Source organism: Schistocerca gregaria, chromosome X (genome assembly GCF_023897955.1).
Source record: "Schistocerca gregaria isolate iqSchGreg1 chromosome X, iqSchGreg1.2, whole genome shotgun sequence".
Taxonomy (NCBI): domain Eukaryota; kingdom Metazoa; phylum Arthropoda; class Insecta; order Orthoptera; family Acrididae; genus Schistocerca; species Schistocerca gregaria.
In genome coordinates, this window is record NC_064931.1 from 624,699,541 (window position 1) to 624,720,670 (window position 21,130).

Sequence of the window (21,130 nt, forward strand, 5' to 3'; positions counted from 1 at the left end):
TACAGATAGCCGTACCGTAGGTGCAACCACAGCGGAGGGGTATCTGTTGAGAGGCCAGACAAACGTGTGGTTCCTGAAGAGGGGCAGCAGCCTTTTCAGTAGTTGCAGGGGCAACAGTCTGGATGATTCACTGATCTGGCCTTGTAACACTAACCAAAATGGCCTTGCTGTTCTGGTACTGTGAACGGCTGAAAGCAAGGGGAAACTACAGCCGTAATTTTTCCCGAGAGCATGCTGCTTTACTGTATGATTAAATAATGATGGTGTCCTCTTGGGTAAAATATTCTGCAGGTCAAATAGTCCCCCATTCGGATCTCCAGGCGGGGACTGCTCAAGAGGACATCGTTATCAGGAGAAAGAAACATGTTCTACGGATCGGAGTGTGGAATGTCAGATCCCTTAATCAGGCAGATAGGTTAGAAAATTTAAAAATGGTAATGGATATGTTAGAGTTAGATATAGTGGGAATTAGTGAAGTTCGGTGGCAGGAGAAACAAAACTTTTGGTCAGGTGAATACAGGGTTATAAATACAAAATCAAATAGGGGTGATGCAGGAGTAGGTTTATAATGAATAAAAAAACAGGAGTGTGGGTAAGCTGCTACAAACATAATAGTGAATGCATTATTGTGGCCAAGATAGAAACGAAGCCCATGCCTACTACAGCAGCACAAGTTTACATGCCAACTAGCTCCGCAGATGACAAAGAAATTGATGAAATGTATGATGAGATAAAAGAAATTATTCAGGTAGTGAAGGGAGACGGAAATTTAATAGTCATGGGTGACTGGAATTGGAGGTAGGAAAAGGGAGAAAAGGAAACATAGTAGGTGAATATGGATTTGGGGTAAGAAATGAAAGAGGAAGCCGCCTGGTAGAATTTTGCACAGAGCACAACTTAATCATAGCTAACACTTGGTTCAAGAATCATGAAAGAAGGTTGTATACATGGAAGAACCCTGGAGATACTAAAAGGTATCAGATAGATGATATAAAGGCAAGACAGAGATTTAGGAACCAGGTTTTAAATTTTAAGACATTTCCAGGTGCAGATGTGAACTCAGACCACAATCTATTGGTTATGAACTGTAGATTAAAACTGAAGAAACTGCAAAAAGGTGGGAATGTATGGAGATGGGACCTGGATAAACTGAAAGAACCAGAGGTTGTACAGAGTTTCAGGGAGAGCATAAGGGAACAACTAACAGGAAAGGAGGAAACAAATACAGTAGAAGACGAATGGGTAGCTTTGAGGGATGAAATAGTGAAGTCAGCAGAGGATCAAGTAGGTAAAATGACGAGGGCTAGTATAAATCCTAGGGTAACAGAAGAGATAATGAAATTAATTGATGAAAGGAGAAAATACAAAAATGCAGTAAATGAAGCAGGCAAAAAGGAATACAAATGTCTCAAAAATTAGATGGAGGACAAATATAAGGTTGTAGAGGCTTATCTCACTAGGGGTAAGATAGATACTGCCTACAGGAAAATTAAAGAGACCTTTGGAGAAAAGAGAACCACTTGTATGAATATCAAAAGCTCAGATGGAAACCACGTTCTAAGCAAAGAAGGGAAAGCAGAATGGTGGAAGTAGTATATAGAGGGTCTATACAAGGGTGATGTGCTCATGTACTTGAGGAGAATGTTATGGAAATGGAAGAGAATACAGATGAAGAGGAAATGGGAGATACGATACTGCATGAAGAGTTTGACAGAGCACTGAAAGAACTGAGTCAAAACAAGGCCACGGGAGTAGACAACATTCTATTAGAAGTATTGACAGCCTTGGGAGAGCCAGTGCTGACAAAACTCTACCATCTGGTGAGCAAAATGTATGAGACCGGCGAAATTCCCTCAGACTTCAAGAAGAATATAATAATTCGAATCCCAAAGAAAGCAGGTGTTGACAGATGTGAAAATTACCAAACTATCAGTTTAATAAGTCACAGCCGCAAAATACTAACATGAATTTTTTACAGACGAATGGAAAAACTGGTAGAAGCTGACCTCGGGGAAGATCAGTTTGGATTCCGTAGAAATGTTGGAACACATGAGGCAATACTGACCCTACGACTTATCTTAGAAAATAGATTAAGGAAAGGCAAACCTATGTTTCTAGCATTTGTAGACTTAGAGAAAGCTTTTAACAATGATGTCTGGAATACTCTCTTTCAAATTCCGGAGGTGGCAGGGGTAAAATACAAGGAGCGAAAGGCTATTTGCAATTTCTATGGAAACCAGTTTGCAGTTATAAGAGTCGAGGGGTATGAAAGGGGAGCACTCGTAGGGAAGGGAGTGAGACAGGGTTGTAGCCTATCCCCGATGTTATTCAATCTGTATATTGAGCAAGCAGTAAAGGAAACAAAAGAAAAATTTGGAGTAGGTATTAAAATCCATGGAGAAGAAATAAAAACTTTGAGGTTTGCCAATGACATTGTAATTCTGTCAAAGACAGCAAAGGAATTAGAAGAGCAGTTGAATGGAATGGACAGTGTCTTGAGAGGAGTATATAAGATGAACATCAACAAAAGCAAAACGAGGCTAATGGAATGTAGTCGAATTAAGTTGGGTGATGCTGAGGGAATTAGATTAGGAAATGAGACACTTAAAGTAGTAAAGGAGTTTTGCTATTTGAGGAGCAAAATAACTGATGATGGTAGAAGTAGAGAAGATATAAAATGTAGACTGTCAATGGCAAGGAAAGCGTTTCTGAAGAAGAAAAATTTGTTTAACTCGAGTATAGATTGAAGTGTCAGGAAGTCATTTCTGAAAGTATTTGTATGGAGTGTAGCCATGTATGGAAGTAAAACATGGACGATAAATAGTTTGGACAAGAAGAGAATAGAAGCATTCGAAATGTGGTGCTACAGAAGAATGCTGAAGATTAGATGGGTAGATCACATAACTAATGAGGAGGTATTGAATAGAATTGGGGAGAAGAGGAGTTTATGGCACAACTTGACAAGAAGAAGGGACTGGTTGGTAGGACATGTTCTGAGGCATCAAGGGATCACAATTTTAGCATTGGAGGGCAGTGTGGAGGGTAAAAAACATAGAGGGAGGCCAAGAGATGAATACATTAAGTAGATTCAGAAGGATGTAGGTTGCAGTAAGCACTGGGAGATGGAGAAGCTTGCACAGGATATGGTAGCATGGAGAGCTGCATCAAACTGGTCTCAGGACTGGAGATAACAGCAACAACAACAACAAGTCATTGAAGGCTTCATGCATTGTTCTCTTCACAGCCAAATGCCTTTCATTCAATATGTCTCTATATCTATAGCTCTCTGCTTTGTTTTACACCTATTATGTGGTAATCCCCGCTTTTTGGAGTTTCTTTACATTGAGTGAATATCATGGAGGATCTCTCCCATCACATAATGTTCTACTGGGTACATATCTATTCAGTGCTTGGTCAAGTATTCTTTCAAAATTGAATCATTGATGCTCTATGTGCTCCTATCCTGAGCTACAAGTTTTAAGTTCCTCACTGAGATATGACACTACTGCTTCTTCATCTAGTTTACTGGACATATAAATATTGCTACTTATTTTAGATGGCCTTTGTGCTTCGGTAATCATTGTTGTTACACCTGCCTCATGGTCACTGATACCAATTTCGATGTAAACATCCTCAACGAGGTCAGGTCTCTTTGTTGTCATTAGACCTAACTTCTATCCATCATGGGTGGCATCCTGAATCATGTTTTACAGGTAGTTCTCAGAGAAGGCATTTAGTAATTTTTCACACAATGTAATGTCATTACCCTCACAAAACTGTAACTATCCCAGTTGATTGTTGGATAATTAAAGTTATGTCTGATGATTATAGTATGATTGGGAATTTACCCACTATTGGACTGAGGTTTTCTCAAAAACTTTCTCCGACACTTTGTTGTGAAGGGTTTGGCAGTTAACCACTAGGATTTTAATACTATCACCTGTGGGGAGACACTTCTTTGGATTTTGCACTAATATTTATGGGTCTCCTACAGTTGTCATTATCTGGACCAGATGCAAAATTGCTTAATCTAAAAAAAAAAAAAAAAAAAAGACATGTGTGCACCCCACATACAGTCAGCTACCTGGGTAGCAGGTTCTGCACATCTGGTCCACTTAGGTGGACCCTACACTTCTCAAACCTATGGAGCAAATGCAGGAAGTCAGAGCCTAAACATCAGAGAATTTTTGCAATCTCTGGTTCAAGACTTCCGTTCAACTCAGAACCAGGGACCATGATCTAGTATGGAGACAATGCTCCAGGTTGTGAGTTTCTTTGAAACTATGTGAGTGAAGCTGGTATTTTTGAGCTTCTCTGACAGACACTAGAATGGTCCAAGTATGACCTCAAGACCAGACATCAGGTATCATGTGTCCCATCCCAATGTGTGCCACAATGTGCAGCTGGTTACATCCTGATCCCACAATAACTGTTGCGATAGTCTTTTTCAACATGTTGAATGAGGCCCACACACATACACACTGAGTGCAATTGGTGTTCCTTCCGATACCAGTCATTTCCCTAAGTAGCAGCATAATTCTCCACACATTCCAACTGCCAACGATTATTAGATCCTAGTCCTTTGTGTTTGCCTCCCCTTGACAAGAGACTCAGTACATTTTACAACAGGTGAAGTGAGTCTCACTGGCTCAGTTTCAGCCATGGGTGCTGATACCCCAGGGCAAGACAATATTCAAGGTCAAGAGGTACCACAGAGCTCAACTATCAAGTATCTGAGAGTAACACTGGATTGGACCCTTTTCTCATTCATGCCTCAATCTATTCTGTCATCTATTGTATTGATACCTGAACAGATTCATTACTGTCATTTTTGAAGATCAAGATTAAAGTTTCATTACTATGGTACAATTTCAGTGTGCATCGCGAGGTGAAAAGCCTTCTGCCCTACAGGCACCTTGGTTCACTGATATGAGAGCTTTAGGGCTTGCACAAACCCTTTATGCTCAATTGTCATGTTTAGCAAGTGAAACTAAAACTGACAGCATGCCTGGGAAGGGGGCATAATCATGGAACTTTGATGGTAGTGAGGTTTTGTTTCAAAGCCAGGACAGACACAACACCAGCATCTAGGCACTGAAAGGAAAGCTGCATACCATTAGGTTCCGCAATCATGGTAATATCTGTCAGGCTACTAACACATCTAGTTAACAGTTAAGCCTTAGTTTCATACAGCAATGAAATTGTGACTAGCACTTGCAGTTGAAGAAAAGCTAGGATGCTGTGTGGTGTGCTGGACTGCAGAACTGAAGGATTAAATTGACAAAAGAAACAATAATTAAATGTTTTTGCTTTCCTTGGTTACCCTCCTTCCTTCCTGCATCTTAATATTCAGTACACACATTCATAGTTGGTTGAGAAAAAGTAAAGAGTTTTATTTTGTAACTGGTTAACACAGTGCCCAAAGTTAATGATGTACTATGTTAATATGATGATAGAAATAATGAATCCTGAGGTTTATAATATAAGTAATAATGTGAAGATGATTAATGATAAAGGTTAAGTGAACAAGTTGTATCAGAATATTCTGTTTTGAGCAAAATGACTAATAAAACTTTTTATTTTGTTTTACTTTCTGCTATTACCTCCAGAAAGCAGCAAATGGTAGTCAAGTATTAAGGGATGATAATTTACCACAACACATGAAGCTAATGAGCATAAGGATTATAATATGACTAATAATGTGAAGATGAAGTGCACAAGTATTAAAAGATCCTTTATAATTTATGTGTGTAACTTTCTGTCGTTATTGTCAGTATATGCAGAAAGATACAGGTATAACAAAGATGGTTATGTAGTGAGTTACCAGTAAAAAAAAAAAAGTTACTTCTGCAGTGTTGAAATAAGAAAGCTTTCAGTCATTCTGCAGCCCCTGCGAACACAATGCTACAAGTAGAGGACCACATGGCTAAAACGCATGGTCTTGCACACACCTGTCATATTTTTTATAAGCAATACCACTCAAGAACATGTTGGCACCACCCCTCCTTCACACTCTCTTCAACCATAACATGCATGGCAGCCATTGCTGCTGCGTGTCATTACCAGCCATGCCTCCCCACCTACTACTCGCAGCACACTAGTGTCAAGTTTTTAACCGGGAGTGGAATAGCTGCAACAGGTGAGCACCCTGCTGCCTCATGCCTCTCATCTCACACCTCAGTTCAGTAGAAGCTATGATAACTATCAGTGTTCTGTGAGGATCATAACTGTCAGTGCCCCAGCCCCATGTGACTTGAACTCTGATAAGCCACACAACAATTAAGATTTCTTGTAATTCTTACCTTCCTATTTTGAAGTTTACATTTAGTAAGTAAGACCTAAATACGCACTTGCTTTGGTTACTGTATTATGTGAAATGTCAACTATCACACCTGTGCGTGCTATTTGGAATAGCATGTGCCATAAATTTTTCATGTACATCTGATGTAACAGAACAACAATAAATTGTTGTAGTGTGTGTAAGCATATTGTTTTGTTCATGTTTTAGGAGTAACACAGCATTGTTTAGCTGTTGATGTGTTTTGTATCTCAATTTTTAAGCAACTGAAGGCAGTAAATTTGTGTTGGCATGGACCAACATAAATAGAATTTTGTATTTTTTAATTGTGCACCATTTCTTGCTTTTCTGATCTGAACTTTTGTATTTTTAAGTTGACATTCACAGCTTATCTGAAAACAGTTTATTAATGTTCACTGCATTTGAGTGACATGTAATTTTTCATGAATACTCAAAGTAATACTGGACCCTCAGTATGTTCCTCCCCAATTCCTAAATGCACATGTGTAGGATTCAAACAGATCTTATGAATATTGTGTGTGTGTGTGTGTGTGTGTGTGTGTGTGTGTGTGTGTGTGTGGAGGGGGGAGGGCATTAATTTTTACAGGTTAACTTCATTTGCCACACTAGCTAATTATGTAATATTACATAGTAATACATTCATTGTTACCTCTACAAATATTATCATTCTCATGTCGGCTGATTTGTGGGTATGAATAGTATTTGTAGTGTGTACAGTAATTGGAGTTGAGAAATCAGTGAACAGAGCAGCACTATCTTTTTACATTACAGAACAAATTCTTGGCTAGAATGTATAAACAAGACAGTTTTGTAGGTGAATGACAAACTGAATAAGGTTGTGCTGTTTTAAACAGATTGCCCTGGTATTCAGGACGACTCAGTTTTTAATAAACATCTGGCCATTCTGATGTATGTTTTCCTTGGATTTCCTAAATTGCTTCAAGTAAATGCTATGATGGTTCTTCCTATGCGGTCATAGTTACGTACTTGACCCACTCTTGTTGAACTAAAGCTTTAAGTATGTAAATGCCTGTATAAATGATACATAATTTTTTATCTAGTTTGAAACTGTAACCCATGATATGTCCAGTGTCTTTGTAGATGTGTGTCCACGGATGAATATAATTACTACTACTACTACTACTTACTACAAATACATTTTCTTTCCTTTCCTGGAAAAAAATCTCGAACACTATCATTGTCTTTCAATATGACAATGGCCAAGTTCAGAGGGCTGTACAGATATATTCCTGATTTGTCAAACACTCAGGACACCTTAAAGCACCTTGAATGGCTTGCTAAATCACCTGATCTTAATCCCATAAAAAATACCTGACTCCATCTGGAACAGCAGATGAAACATAATCACCACCATTCCCACAGTTTCGTAGCTTTACTGTTTACAATTTGGTGACTTCAGCAGGACAGGGCATATCTAAAGAAACTTGTGGACTCAGTTCCTCACCAAATTGAAGTCATTATCAAGGATAGAGATGGTGTTACATGGTATTAGTATGATGTTTCCTAAGGATGACTAATTTCATGCCTGATGTGCTTAGCTGGTCATATTGGAGTACATGTTTTCCCTTGTAGGTCTGCGACTTTATTGCCATGGGTAATGTTTTACACTCAGGAGGCTTGAAAAGCAATCACTTTGCAAATACACTACAAATTTCATTTTCTTGATAAGCCTTACACTACTGCTAATTAGAGTCTCCTCATCATACAGTGCTACCCCACATCACAAAAAATTAAACATCTACTAAAAATGTAGAAATCACTATGGAGCACTGATGTAGTGATGACAGCCAACCTATGGGCCATTCAAGTTAATAGTCACTGCTTAAGTTGATGACCCAGTGGATGAGCTTGCTGCTCGTTACAGTACAATTAATTTTAACACTTACTTTTCAACTAACCCCCACCTCAAAAACAAACTCTCTTTGGAACTGTAGCTCAAGTAAATCCTTCTGTTTGACATGATCCCTGGCCTGAAATCACAGTTTTTCTACCTCTGTCCCTGGTTCTCCTTCCGTCACTGATCCTCCATCTCTTCTTTCATCTCTTGTTCTGATTCAATCCCTCACATTTACTGGTTTTTGAGTTTCCACTTTCTTTCATTTTTTCTTATTATTGTCTTATAATGTCTACTTTTATTCAGTTTATCTTCTTCCTTTGTTTTTTTATCCTCCTTCCACCTCCCCTTTCTCTCTCTCTATACTATCCCTTGCACTATCTCAGTGTTCCTTGACTAGTCCTGCATAAAATATATGTTCCTCATACAAAATTAAATCTACAGGACCAAATTAAAAACTCAGATCAGATACCTTTTTCTGTACTGGTGCATAAATGCTTATGTTTCATGGCCCTTAATTACTGCATCTCTGTGGTTACATGCATCCTCTCTACCATGTTTGCTTGTCTAACTTATTCTATTTTCCTCTCCTCTACTCTTCCTTGCTCCATTCCCCACACCCCAAAATTTATTGCAACCAATCACAGTACAGCATTTGAAATCCATTTACATCTGTGTGTCTGCTCTGAAGAAAGGGATTATAAAGCCTAAGTTGGTCATAATTAGTACTTTTCATAAGCCATTCCACCACTACTTTCAGTTGGTGTTATGACTTAGTATGTAGGATGAGCACTAAAAGCATATGCAGTAATATAACACTTGTAAATAGTTCTCTCTAATTGGGATATTAACACTATACAAAAGATTTGCTTCAAAAAGTAATTCATGTGTTTCACGTTTGAGCATTAATGTAAGTACCACTCAAGATCGAAACTGAATCATATCATATATTGAAAGGAGGGGGGATATCTTGATGACCAGTACTACAATGACACAAGCATCTTAAACAGGCAACAGATTGAATCTAATGAATGAAGGCACTGTATGTATGAGCTTGGACAGGAACTCTGCCAAATAATTTGTGGTTGTGTGCACACCAGCTTCCATGTCAGAAATGAAGAAGGATCACGCCAAATGCAACATGAACAATTACTTTGAAAAGAACTAATAACGATGAAAGCACAACTTAAACAAATTAAGTGAACTCTGAATAAACTGCATTTTCAGATGTCAGGTCCGTGTATGCAGTGTAGTTTCTCATTCTGACATAAGACAATAATAAATTGCAATTAAAATGTTGAACTTCTGAAATATTTTAGTGTGCTATAACATCATAGTATGTTTTGGGTGGCCTTGTTACGTCTGGAGAGGGTAAAGGATCTAAATATGTAAAGGTTAGGGCACAAAAATAAAAGCACAACTTACCAAGATTCATGAATGGCATCGTGAAGTCCACTGCTTGCTCTCGGTCATATGTAATTGTCAGATCAGCAATGGCTAAGTCAGCTTTCTGAAATGTCATTAACTTTTATTACTATGACTGTCACAGAAAATAAAATTTAAAATGGTGTGACACAATTCATTACCTGATCAAGGAGTTCTTTCATCATTCCATCCCATTCCTTAGTTTCAGAATTGTATGATCCATATCTACCATCAGGTACTAGTTTGAATGTGTAATTGAAACACAATATGTTTGCTATCTCGTGTATTAGGTCTATTCCATATCCTTCAAACTGAGCATTTCCTGTAAGTTTCTCACTTGACTCTTTCCTCATGCAATATGGAGAACTCTGCAATTCAAATACACATGAAACTGTACTGAAAAACATCCATATGAATCAGTATATAAGCAGATATAAAAGGTATTTGCTTGCAAATTAAGTACATACTAAAGAAAAAGATAAGTCTAGAAATCAACCTTGTATAAGCTATTCAACGATCACATGTCTGAAGCACAAGGAATCATTTTACACAGTTTTTTTTTTAAATTCATAAGTTCCCTTTAACAATGTTTAACATGGTATACAATGTCGTAAAATGTTTAGTTCATTAATTATCCTTTTATAGTTTCATTTTCTCCTGTTAATACACACAAGATTAGTAAAATCAAGCAATGGAAAATCCAGGATGGAATGTAACAATATTATGAGAAGAATAGTGGCTACTCACCATGTGGCAGAGGTGCTGAGACACAGATAGGCACAACAAAAAGACTGTTAGAAAGTGAGCTTCCAGCCTACGAGCCCTTCTTCAAAATTAGACACACACACGGCATTTGTGGTTTTGTTGAGTGAAAGCTCACTTTCCGACAGTCATTTTGTTGTGCTTATCTGCGACTTAGAGCATCTCCACTATACAGTGAGTAGCAACTATCCTCTTCATAATATTGCAAGATTGGTACAGTAGTGTTCATGTTTAAAAATAATTAAAAAACAAAGAAAGAATTTGTATTACAGTCATGTGTTGTACTATAAAGGTAATAGATGATGAAACCTCCAGGCAGAATAAAACTGTGGGCTGAACCTGGAACATTGCCTCTTACAGGAAATGTTCTGACTGACTGAACTTTCAGGCACAATATACAATTCAGCTTCACAGCTTTACTTTCACCAGCACCTCTCTCCTACTCTTCAAACATTGCAGAAGTTCTCCTGCATACCTTGTTGGACTAGCACTCCTGGGAGGTATGAAGGTATGATTTTGCAGGGAAACATTATCCATGGCCTGGGAGATGGCTTTTAGAATGACTTTTTCATTCTCTGGAGTGTGCATTGTTTCGAAACTTTCTGGGACATTAAAACTGTGCTCTGGTCTGGCACACAGATTCAGTCTACCAAGAAATTTTGATACAGTGTGGATTTTGCTGCAGAGGGAAAAGGCTCATTATGTTATCAGTGGCTTTTTATCAGCTCACTCAGATACTACAATAAACACTCAAATTTCCCCCCTCCCCCTCCCCCCCAAAAAAACCTATACAAACTTTCTTTAAAAATCAGTTTACAATTTCAAATGCTGCTAATAAAAGTAAATTTTAATGTTTTTAGATGCTCAAATGTTTCATATATAATGTGTGATCAGTTAGGGACAATCAGTTACTGAGTTGGCTTCCCCATGCTGACATTATATTACACAGGACTTTTCCATTAAATTGAGTCTTTGTAAAGTTGAAAGCAATATAAAATATTTACCCAAATGCTATGTATCAGTACAGCTCAGTTCATCATCATGCCACATCTATGTATTAAGTCAATACCTAAGTGAATTTTGTAATTAAGCATACTTTCAATTTTTGCTCTTTAATATCCCAAAATTTTGAATACACCTCTTGTGTCTATTATGTGTTATCAAATTTATAGGAAGTTACATCAGAGTAAGCAAATCTTTTTCAACTTTTGAAAGGAACATTAACTTAGGACTATTTAAAAGAGCAGTGAAAGTGGTCACCAAGAAAAATAGTTTTGAAAGTCTCTCTCACGTATTGCAGTGACTGTTATTAAAGTGTAGCACATGTCTATCCCCTTCAACAAAAACCCACCAATGAACAGAAAATCAGCTATGTGTGTGTTTTTTATGATGGTAGCACAAGCTTTTATTTACAACCATTTCAATTTGCTTCTTCAATAAACAAATAATGTTGTGCTTGGAAACTGAACTTATATTCTCAAAGAAGTCGCTTAGAGACTTCCACTGGCCTTCTAGATATGTCAGTGGCTTTCCTAGAATAGTTCAGGCAAAGAGTTCTTGGAAAATTCAGAAATGAGAAGCACAAATTAATATTTAGTTAATATTTTGGATAAAAATAAACTAGATAAATTGAAATGTTGCCAGCAATTTAGCCTCTAAATCATCTGCACCCAAAGAAACTTTAAAAGTAAATAATATGAAATAAAAATATGATAATTTATTAAATTTATGCAATAATGTGAGATCTTTATTGTATTGACTCACTAAACAATAAACAACTGACTCTGTTACTTTGTGCATGGTATCACGTTATCATTTTATGAACAATCATGGACTTTTCATTACTATTACAACAGTACTGCAAAGTGTTCATTCTCTTCATGGAATATATGAGGTATGTTAGATAATATTTTAAAAAATGGATTAAATGAAATTGGTCAAATCATCTTTCAGTAATTTCTGTTTAGCTAGTGACATTTCAAGCTTCAAAGTCTCATGAAACAAGATTCCATAAAATAGTGACAAAAGTGTTTGAGACACAGACTGCCGTGCCTTTTCTAAGTAATAACCTAATGGTAAAAGGGAACAAATATCGACTGCAAATATCACAATCTAAAAATAAATATTAAATTAATGAATACCATTCTAAAGTAACCTTCTGTAGATCTTACTTTGATATAGAGTGGATCAGTTGAATAGAGTTTTTGTTTCTCTCACACTGTAACAGTTAATAAAAATTTGTACATGAGATAATGATGCTGAAGAAGTCATGGGCTTTCTTGCTAGCAATATGATAAATGAAGAGCTCATGTGTGTAAATATTGTGAAATGATGATGGGAGCAAATCTATCCACAAATGATGTCCATCTCAATTATAAGAACATCATTCATGCATACAGGGTTGTCATTTTCTCATATACACAGGACATCTCAACCACCAGTTACTGCCAAATCTTAAGCTTGATTCAGTAATGGATCTCCTTTAAGTATTTAATCTGTCATGTCATCATCTATATTTGTTGTGATGCTAGTAAGTACTTTTCTTGCATTGTACCCAAACTGCATCAGTATTAGAGATTACCAAATAACCATTCTTTCCTCAGTAACAGCATTCAAAGGATTAATAAAGCATTATAGTGCACAAACATTTTTCGGCTGCTTCCAGAAAGTATTCAGATATATAGTAAACTATGTGTTAATACTAGGTATAAATATTACTAGTTTCTCCAAGACAATTTAAATTTTGAATTGAATTACATCTCAGCTCAAAATAAAAGTTGTGAGTACTGAATTAAAATTATTGATAACAGCTGCACCATGTACAATCTGACACATACACAAGGCATATTACGAGTGCTTTGAATAAATTGGATAATACCTTGTAGATAGTGAAGTTCTTATTTGGGCTTGTTAGTAAATTTCCAAGACTTCTTTAACTTGCAGAATTTTAAATGCTTGATTAGACCTGATATAACATACTTTTAGTATGTGATCAAACCTTATAGAATGAGACAAGGACTGTGCAGGCTCAAGAATACTTTCTGCCCAAGTCATTGCCATAAACTTGTTCAAAAATTATGGAATAACAGACATTGTACAGTTCCTTCTATGAAGGTGACTGTGACACTTTAGGAGTGGGGATTCTTCCATGTAATATTTCTCGATCCAGAATTCTTATATCAATTGGTGAACTCTTGGATGTTACCACACCAAAGTGTCTAAATAAATAAGGTAAAAATTTCACATAAAATTAATGTGGCACCGCTAACACAGATCACTTTAAGGGCCACTTAAACCTTCATACATTACAAATAACTTAAAGATTTGTGAACATTTTGTGCTAAATGTGATCAAAGGTCATCAGCTGTAACATTTTATAATATGTTTATAATCCACACTTTTCCTTGTTCCTATATTACAAATATGTTCACAAATTAGCCTATTTCAAGTGTAAGTGAAATACATTTTATTGTTTTTACTGCTTTGCAGTTTAGCATGAAATTAAGAGTATGTAAAAACATTTAATGTCTAAAATTTAGAATACCAGCTAATGTCTCACCTTTACATACACAAAATACATGAAAGCAGTGTTATAAAACTGTACTGTCACATGTAAGTGCATAAGAGCTGATCCTCAGCAAGATACACATAATCTGTAGTATTAGGCCTGCCACTTGGATAGCATCCAGAGGTTCAGTATACAACATGTAAGTGATTTTCTGATGTTCAGAATATTATGCTAAAGTATTACACATCCCACAACACTACAACCTACTATTTAGAATGTTAAAGATACGGCAGAAAAAGCATAGACCCTAATACTTTGTAACATATTCAACAGAAATCCCAAGGAAGTTCAGTAAGTCCCATTGTCTCAGTAATTTATACTTGAATAATAGAGCACAGAATTTATAAAGTATCCATTTACTGCCTTACATTGTTATTTTTCAAAAGTTCACGCATTATTCATTTACTTTTGCAATGTTTTACACCTAGAATATAGTACTTGATTAGTTAAGAAACCATAGTGAGTGAAACTGTGCAAAACTGCACCATGACACACTTTTGTGTGTGTGTGTGTGTGTGTGTGTGTGTGTGTGTGTGTGTGTGTGGTGTAGAATACAGCCAGTGTTAAAAGCAAATAAGCTGTAATGCATGTTTGTCACCTGGTTATACAGACTGAATAATGCTATCTTGTACACCTAAGATACTGTGACATATATATTCATTTCTATTTGACCCACTAAATTACTGGAGCTTGAGTTGAAAGACAGAATAAACAGAATGTCATTGGTTTCAGTGATCATCCACTAAAACAACAATGGCACAAGTTTTGACAAATCAGTTAATGATTTTTCATTAAACTAAGACTAAGTTTCATTCCAGGCTCTAGCAGTTGGTGAAGTAGTAGGTCAAGAATAAATATGATAATGATTTAGGTGAAGAATACCAAGCTATGTTATGCTCTGCAATCTAGGTTAAGGAGGTTTAGGAGGCTGACCTACAATCAGATAGGTGAACTGTTACTTACGGTGGAGAAATGAGTATTGGAGATGCTACCCCCAACAAGGCCATGCAAAATAAAACATTGTGGCATTCAAATCAGCCCACATATTGACAAATGTTCAATTTCTATTAAATGTTTAAGTTGTTCCTCCAGGCACCATATGCAGTATCTTGAATTGTTTGGCTATCATTTAGAAAATCTTGTGCAGTCAAGGTGTCAAGATAAGAAAATGAATGCTTAAAACAATTTAAGTCTTTGATAGCAGTGCGTATTTTCAGTGCTTGTAAGAACAGAATCTTGAAGAAAGAAATAAGAAAAGTCCTAAATAATTACAAATAAACAACCTACTATACTCACAAGAATTGTGGTAACAACAAATGTCTTATTTTGTAGGCTCTCAACAATCTGTGTGTAGACTTCACCATATGTTCGAGTGAAGTTGACACCTTCAGTAGAATTCCAGGTACCAATCTTCTTCAGACCATCTTTATTGAGTTCAACAATGTCTAACAAGAAGTTACTACGGAATCCCTGATTATCAAATTTTATGACACCTGTCAGACCTTGCATTTCAACCTAAAACAACACATGGTAGTGCTCTGTAAATATTAGTGTAAGATACATTATGAATTTAACATGCAAAATATATTCATAATCTGTTAATTTGATTTCAGTTTTTTGATGAAATGCCTTGATTGTAAGATTGTTGTTAAACTGTAATAATAAGGAACGATTAAAAAGTTTCCATTTGAATGACACACAGTCCACAATTGGTATGCCAACCAGGCAAAATCACTGTGTGCAATCAGGCAATCTCCCTCTGATGCACCAGGTTGAAAATACCTGTTTCGTAAAACCCCATGTCTTGCTGTGCAAAGAAGTCTGTAACTGCCTGCTGCACATCCTCATATGACAGGACAACCCTGCAATGCTGTTTTTAAGGGACTGAAGGCATGATAAGCACAAGCACATGGGGAGTATCAGGACTACAGGGAGGCTGCCAGAGTGTCTCCCACATTATTTGGGACAACTTCTGTGTTACAATGTTTGTGATATGGGATTGACCAGCATCTTGTGTGAAATTGCCGCCAGCATGTAACTTGGTGCACCATTCCACAATGTTAGTTTTTGAGACACATGCTGTCCCTTACACAGTCTTCAATCTTCGATGTATGTCCATCGGTGTTTATCCTATGGTAGTCAAGAAAAGAATAACAGCACATAGGTCCTGTCTGGACACTAATGTCGCCATAATTCATGTTTCCGCATTTACTGCCTGCACCTCGGAAAGACACGAATGCCACACCAGATCCTTGACTATTTGTAGGTGCTTATATGTCCACGTTGCAGTCATGGTAAGTTGGATATATGCTGCAGCAATGCCTTCAGATGGAAACTTTTTGATTGTCCCTTATATTTTGAAACTTTTTCATTTCCCTGTCTTCAAAAGTAGTTCAGTTACCTGTGACAAATTGTATTGGGTTCAAGTATGAAGAGAGCAAAACATATGAAAAGTTAAGTGAAACATTTAAGGGCATCTAACTTTAAATACACTCTACTTTCTGATATTAAGTTAAAGGGCAGATGAATATAATTATATGTTCAGACTGCCTTCACAGTCTTCCAATTACTTGTGTGTAGACTGAACACTCTATAGTTGTCTTACAGTACCATCTGTAAGATATAATGCTGTTAATTTTTCCTCTCAAGTTTCAGTACATATTTTAAAAAATCTGTATATTTCAAATATGAAAACTTGTATGTAACAATGACAGCCTACTTGCTCCTAACAAGTTATTTACATCACAATCATAAAATTTATTTCTGTTTCTCATGCTGTACAATTTTGATAACAAATACAAGACAATAAAATTCTACAAAAGGAAGTGAACTTACAATTTTCATATAATTGATTAAGCTGTATCCATGTTGCCATGTATCAACTGCATCACAGCTAAGAGGCTTAATGTCAATCCTTTGACTGCTGTCAAGGTCATGAAGGGCCTTGGCAAATAGATGAACTGCATCATACATCAGCGCTGTTTCTGTCTGTCAACAGAATATTAAGCTTTGAATTAACAAATTAATATTCACGTTTATTTATATGTAAAAAATTAATAACTCACTGAACATCTTATATTCATACTCACTTCTGTCTAAATGAAAAAGTATATTTTAATTCAGAAATGAATGTAGGTTGCACTTTACATTTATTGGCAATATGAAACTGTATTACATTTTAGATAGTGGAGGCAGAGTTGGTGTTTCAAATCACAGCATTATAGATGCATGTATCATCAAAAAACTTGCATACAAGACTTAGGCTTCCATTCTGCCGAGGATGAAATACAGTTCCTAGATTGACAGAGTGGTGTACAACTTTTGTGTGCATTAAATGCAATGTCGAATTATAAGGAACTTTTCAACTCTATGATCGTGGTATTTTATTGCAAATATCAGATGAAGAAATGGGAGCATTCGCAGTTTTAAATTAGTTGTTGACATTTTCTTTAATTACTTTGTATTTTATAAGAAGACACGTCTTTTCTTATATATTTTACGTAGTGCTTAATGCTCCTTCAAACGTAATGTCATTAAAGTTTGAAGTAATTACACACCTTACAACGAAGCAAGCTGGAACTGATACCATCAGCTCATATTTCACTCTTGCCAAACAATCGATTTTTTCCCCATTTATATTAGGTTGGTGCATATCGTCGCGTCATCCCATATGTTTAATAAACGCAACAGATCCACATAACAGACTTTAGTCATAAATAATATATTCTCCTTCACTATTTAAAACACAGTCTTCTACCGCTGAGGTCTCTTCGATTCCGCGACTGTGGAAGTCAAGTGGTTTTGAGTTGAAGAACTCGTCGAGCCATGTTCGGTGCGCATTTTTCATCCGGAATGGAAGTTCCTTGAAGATTATTCGACAAGGAGCGGAAAATGTGAAGATCCGAGGGCGCACGATCAGGTGAGTATGGTGGGTGCTGAATGACTTCCCAACCAACACCCATATAATGTTTTATGTCAGTCTAGCAGAATGGGGGCGGTCGCCTTTAAGATTATTCGACAAGGAGGGGAAAATGTGAAAACCTGAGGGCGGATGATCAGGTGAATATGGTGGGTGCGGAATGACTTCCCAACCAACACCTGTATAATATTTTATGTCAGTCTAGCAGAATGGGGGTGGTCGTTATCGTGGAGCAACATCACGCAGTCTTCCTGGCCGTTGTTCTCGGATTGCGTCTGTAAGATGTCTCAGATGTTGACAATAAATGACAGCAGTGATGGTTACACCTCGAGGGAGCAATGCGTCGGTGTTCCATCAGATGCATAACATTATCTTTTATGGGTGCGTGCAGATCTTGGTAAGGGGAAGTGCTCCTTTGTTTGGGCTCAACCATTCCTTCCTTTTCCTTATGTTACCGTAAGGACACCGTTTCTCGTTACCAGTAACAATACAGCATAGGAATGTTCGGTGTTGTTCAAAAGCCAACTGATGAAGCAGAGATGCACATATGGACACTCACTGGTTGTTGACTAATGGAACGGGGTACAGAACCACTGCAGGCAAATATCGCACGATGGTGGATAGATAACAGTTCATCATATCTGCCAGTTCTCGTGTAGACTGTTGATTGGTTGGTTGTTTGGGGAAGGAAACCAGACAGCGAGGTCATCGGTCTCATCGGATTAAGGAAGGAACTCGGCCGTGCCCTTTCACAGGAACCATCCCGGCATTTGCCTGGAGCGATTTACGGAAACCACGGAAAACCCAAACCAGGATGGCCGGACGCGGGATTGAACCTTCGTCCTCCCGAATGCGAGTCCAGTGTGCTAGCCACTGCGCCACCTCGCTCGGTCGAGTAGACTGTGCTCCCTTGTATTGATAGGATATGTACATCGTAATGTATATTTTCTGACGAAATACATGCAGTATAAAGTGTTTCTCGATAAATAAACTACTGGCATGGATCATTGTGCATTAATGCGTTAAAACGATTTTCATCTAACCCCGAAGGTCTTCCTGAACGTGATGAGTCATTAATGTCATAACGATCCTCCTTACACTGAGAAAAACGTTTTCTTGCAGTTCTCTGTCCAATGGCATTCTCATACACGGTGCAAATGTTTCTAGCTGCCCTTTCTGTTGTCACCCCTTTACTGAACTCAAACAGAAGTATATGTCGGAAATGTTCCGATGTCCACCACTTGGCACTCCATTTTATATCCTCCACTGCTCCACACATCATTTTCAAATAACAATACGACAACATGTAAACTCAACAGCAACAGTGAAGCACAAATACAAAATGACAATCGTGAAAAATAAACATACAGCAACCGGAATACCAACATGCAAAACAAAAACGCTACGAACTTATGCATCAACCTAATATTTCAGCTGGGGTATACTACATTTACTGAAAACTGCAAAAAACCTATAAATAAAGCATTCGCACTTAGATTTATTATTCTGGCTTTTCCTTTCAATGTACTGATTCCATGAGTGAAACTGGTTTTGCTATGGATCATGTTAATTAAAAAACATCTGAAAACTTTGATACAATTACTATACGAGACAGAGAATTTACACTGAGATAATCAACAGGATCCGAAGTAGCGACACTGTTAATTGGAATGCACACATTCTACTCTTTCTGATAACATGTTTTGATTTGCCGTACAAAATCAAATTAAAAGATATATGTAGTTAAAGTTCGCTATCAACGATACTTACTATTGTCTTCTGTGTCATAAGACCTATTTAACTCTCGATTTCATGCATATACTTTTGTAGATCTAATTTTTCTGCATTGAATGATATCCTTCATTAAGCAGTTAAGCCACAAATTTAAAACTTGATTAAAGTAATATAATGCATTATCTATTTGAATATGGTTGCCACACGTGTAGCTACGGAATTCCCAACTCGGATGTATACTATGGTTCTGTTGTTTTTATATTTTTGTAGACCACAACATATTTCATAAATCAACTTACTGTTAATCCTTAAATCCCACCTTATGTAGCAAAACTTAACATAGCCATTATTCAAATGGTTATGCAGTTTCTGAAATAACAACTTATTCATACGTCAGTCTTTAAAGTCAGACGACATTTAAAATATTCAACTGCGACCGACTAGTAGCTGCGTAAAATCTATGTTGGAGTTCGCAGTGAGCCCCAATTGAGCGAGAAATGTGCAACACCTACAGGGATTGGACAAAAATACGGACACACCGCAAAGACTGCTTTGTCGGATTTGAGCACTGTCGGCACCTGCGCAGTGTTTTCGAAAGGCTCCAAGTGGCAGTCGTGGTCACAACAGTGTTCTGTGTACTTGTCAGTGTGTTATGCTGGAGCTAAGTCAATTCGAACGCAATAAACAAGTCCTCAATCAGTCTTGGTTGTCCCGTACTCTTCCCCTTGCAAAGACAGATAGTGTCTTCAAACTGATGAAAGCATCTACGGATATTGTTAATCACTTGGAAGATTACAATGGAACTCAATACGAAACACACGTTGTATTTTAACAACAGATGCAGTCCTTGCAAGTTGTGTGCACTGATTGCCCTCTTTGCTACTAGCGCGTTCTAACGGAAGACACAGGAAACAGCGCTTGTGCACTGGTGGAAAAACAAAACTGTTTTGAGTTGCTGTTTCAAATGGTTCAAATGGCTCTGAGCACTACGGGATTTAACATCCGGGGTCATCAGTCCCCTAGAACTTAGAACTACTTAAACCTATCTAACCTAAGGACGTCACACACATCCATGCCCAAGGCAGCAATAGAACCTGCGACTGTAGCAGTCGCGCGGTTCCAAAGCGCCTAGAATCGCTCGGTCACAGCGGCCGGCTTGCTCTTTCATTTGATGTGATTTGTAATTGAAAGTTGAATGCAATAAATGCCGTAGAGCCCTAAAACCTCCATATTCATTTTGAAACACCCGGTATTACTTTTTAATAGATGTGTATTATAGAATACATTAGGATTTTTCTCGGTTACATTCAACGGTGGACTTCGGAAAATGCGAGTGAAATATTAAAAGTCAGTAGTATAGCCCTCCTCAGTATTAAGCGCTTCTGAATGCATCTTGATGAACACGAAGGGTCCAATCAGTAAATTAAAGTTCAAGGAACGGAAAATCGTGAGGACAATACTAGGGCCAATAAGAGAAGAAGATGGCATCTACAGAATCAGACACAACAGTGAGCTGTAGCCTAGCATCTCCAAAAAGACGTAATCACA

The 21,130-nt window shown here is 37.3% G+C and overlaps 1 protein-coding gene across 5 annotated transcripts in view; it reads right to left on the bottom strand.

Moving 5' to 3' along the window:
- LOC126297822 (glutamate receptor ionotropic, kainate 2) overlaps window positions 1-21,130 on the bottom strand; it is a 402,447-nt gene that overhangs the window by 55,600 nt on the left and 325,717 nt on the right. For all 5 annotated transcript variants that reach the window (XM_049989054.1, XM_049989056.1, XM_049989055.1 and 2 more), the window contains 4 exons: window positions 16,765-16,917; window positions 15,226-15,444; window positions 9,761-9,967; window positions 9,600-9,684 (listed from right to left, as the gene is read on the bottom strand). In XM_049989054.1, coding sequence (XP_049845011.1) covers window positions 9,600-9,684; window positions 9,761-9,967; window positions 15,226-15,444; window positions 16,765-16,917 — 664 coding nt within the window. The remainder of the gene's footprint in view (window positions 1-9,599; window positions 9,685-9,760; window positions 9,968-15,225; window positions 15,445-16,764; window positions 16,918-21,130) is intronic.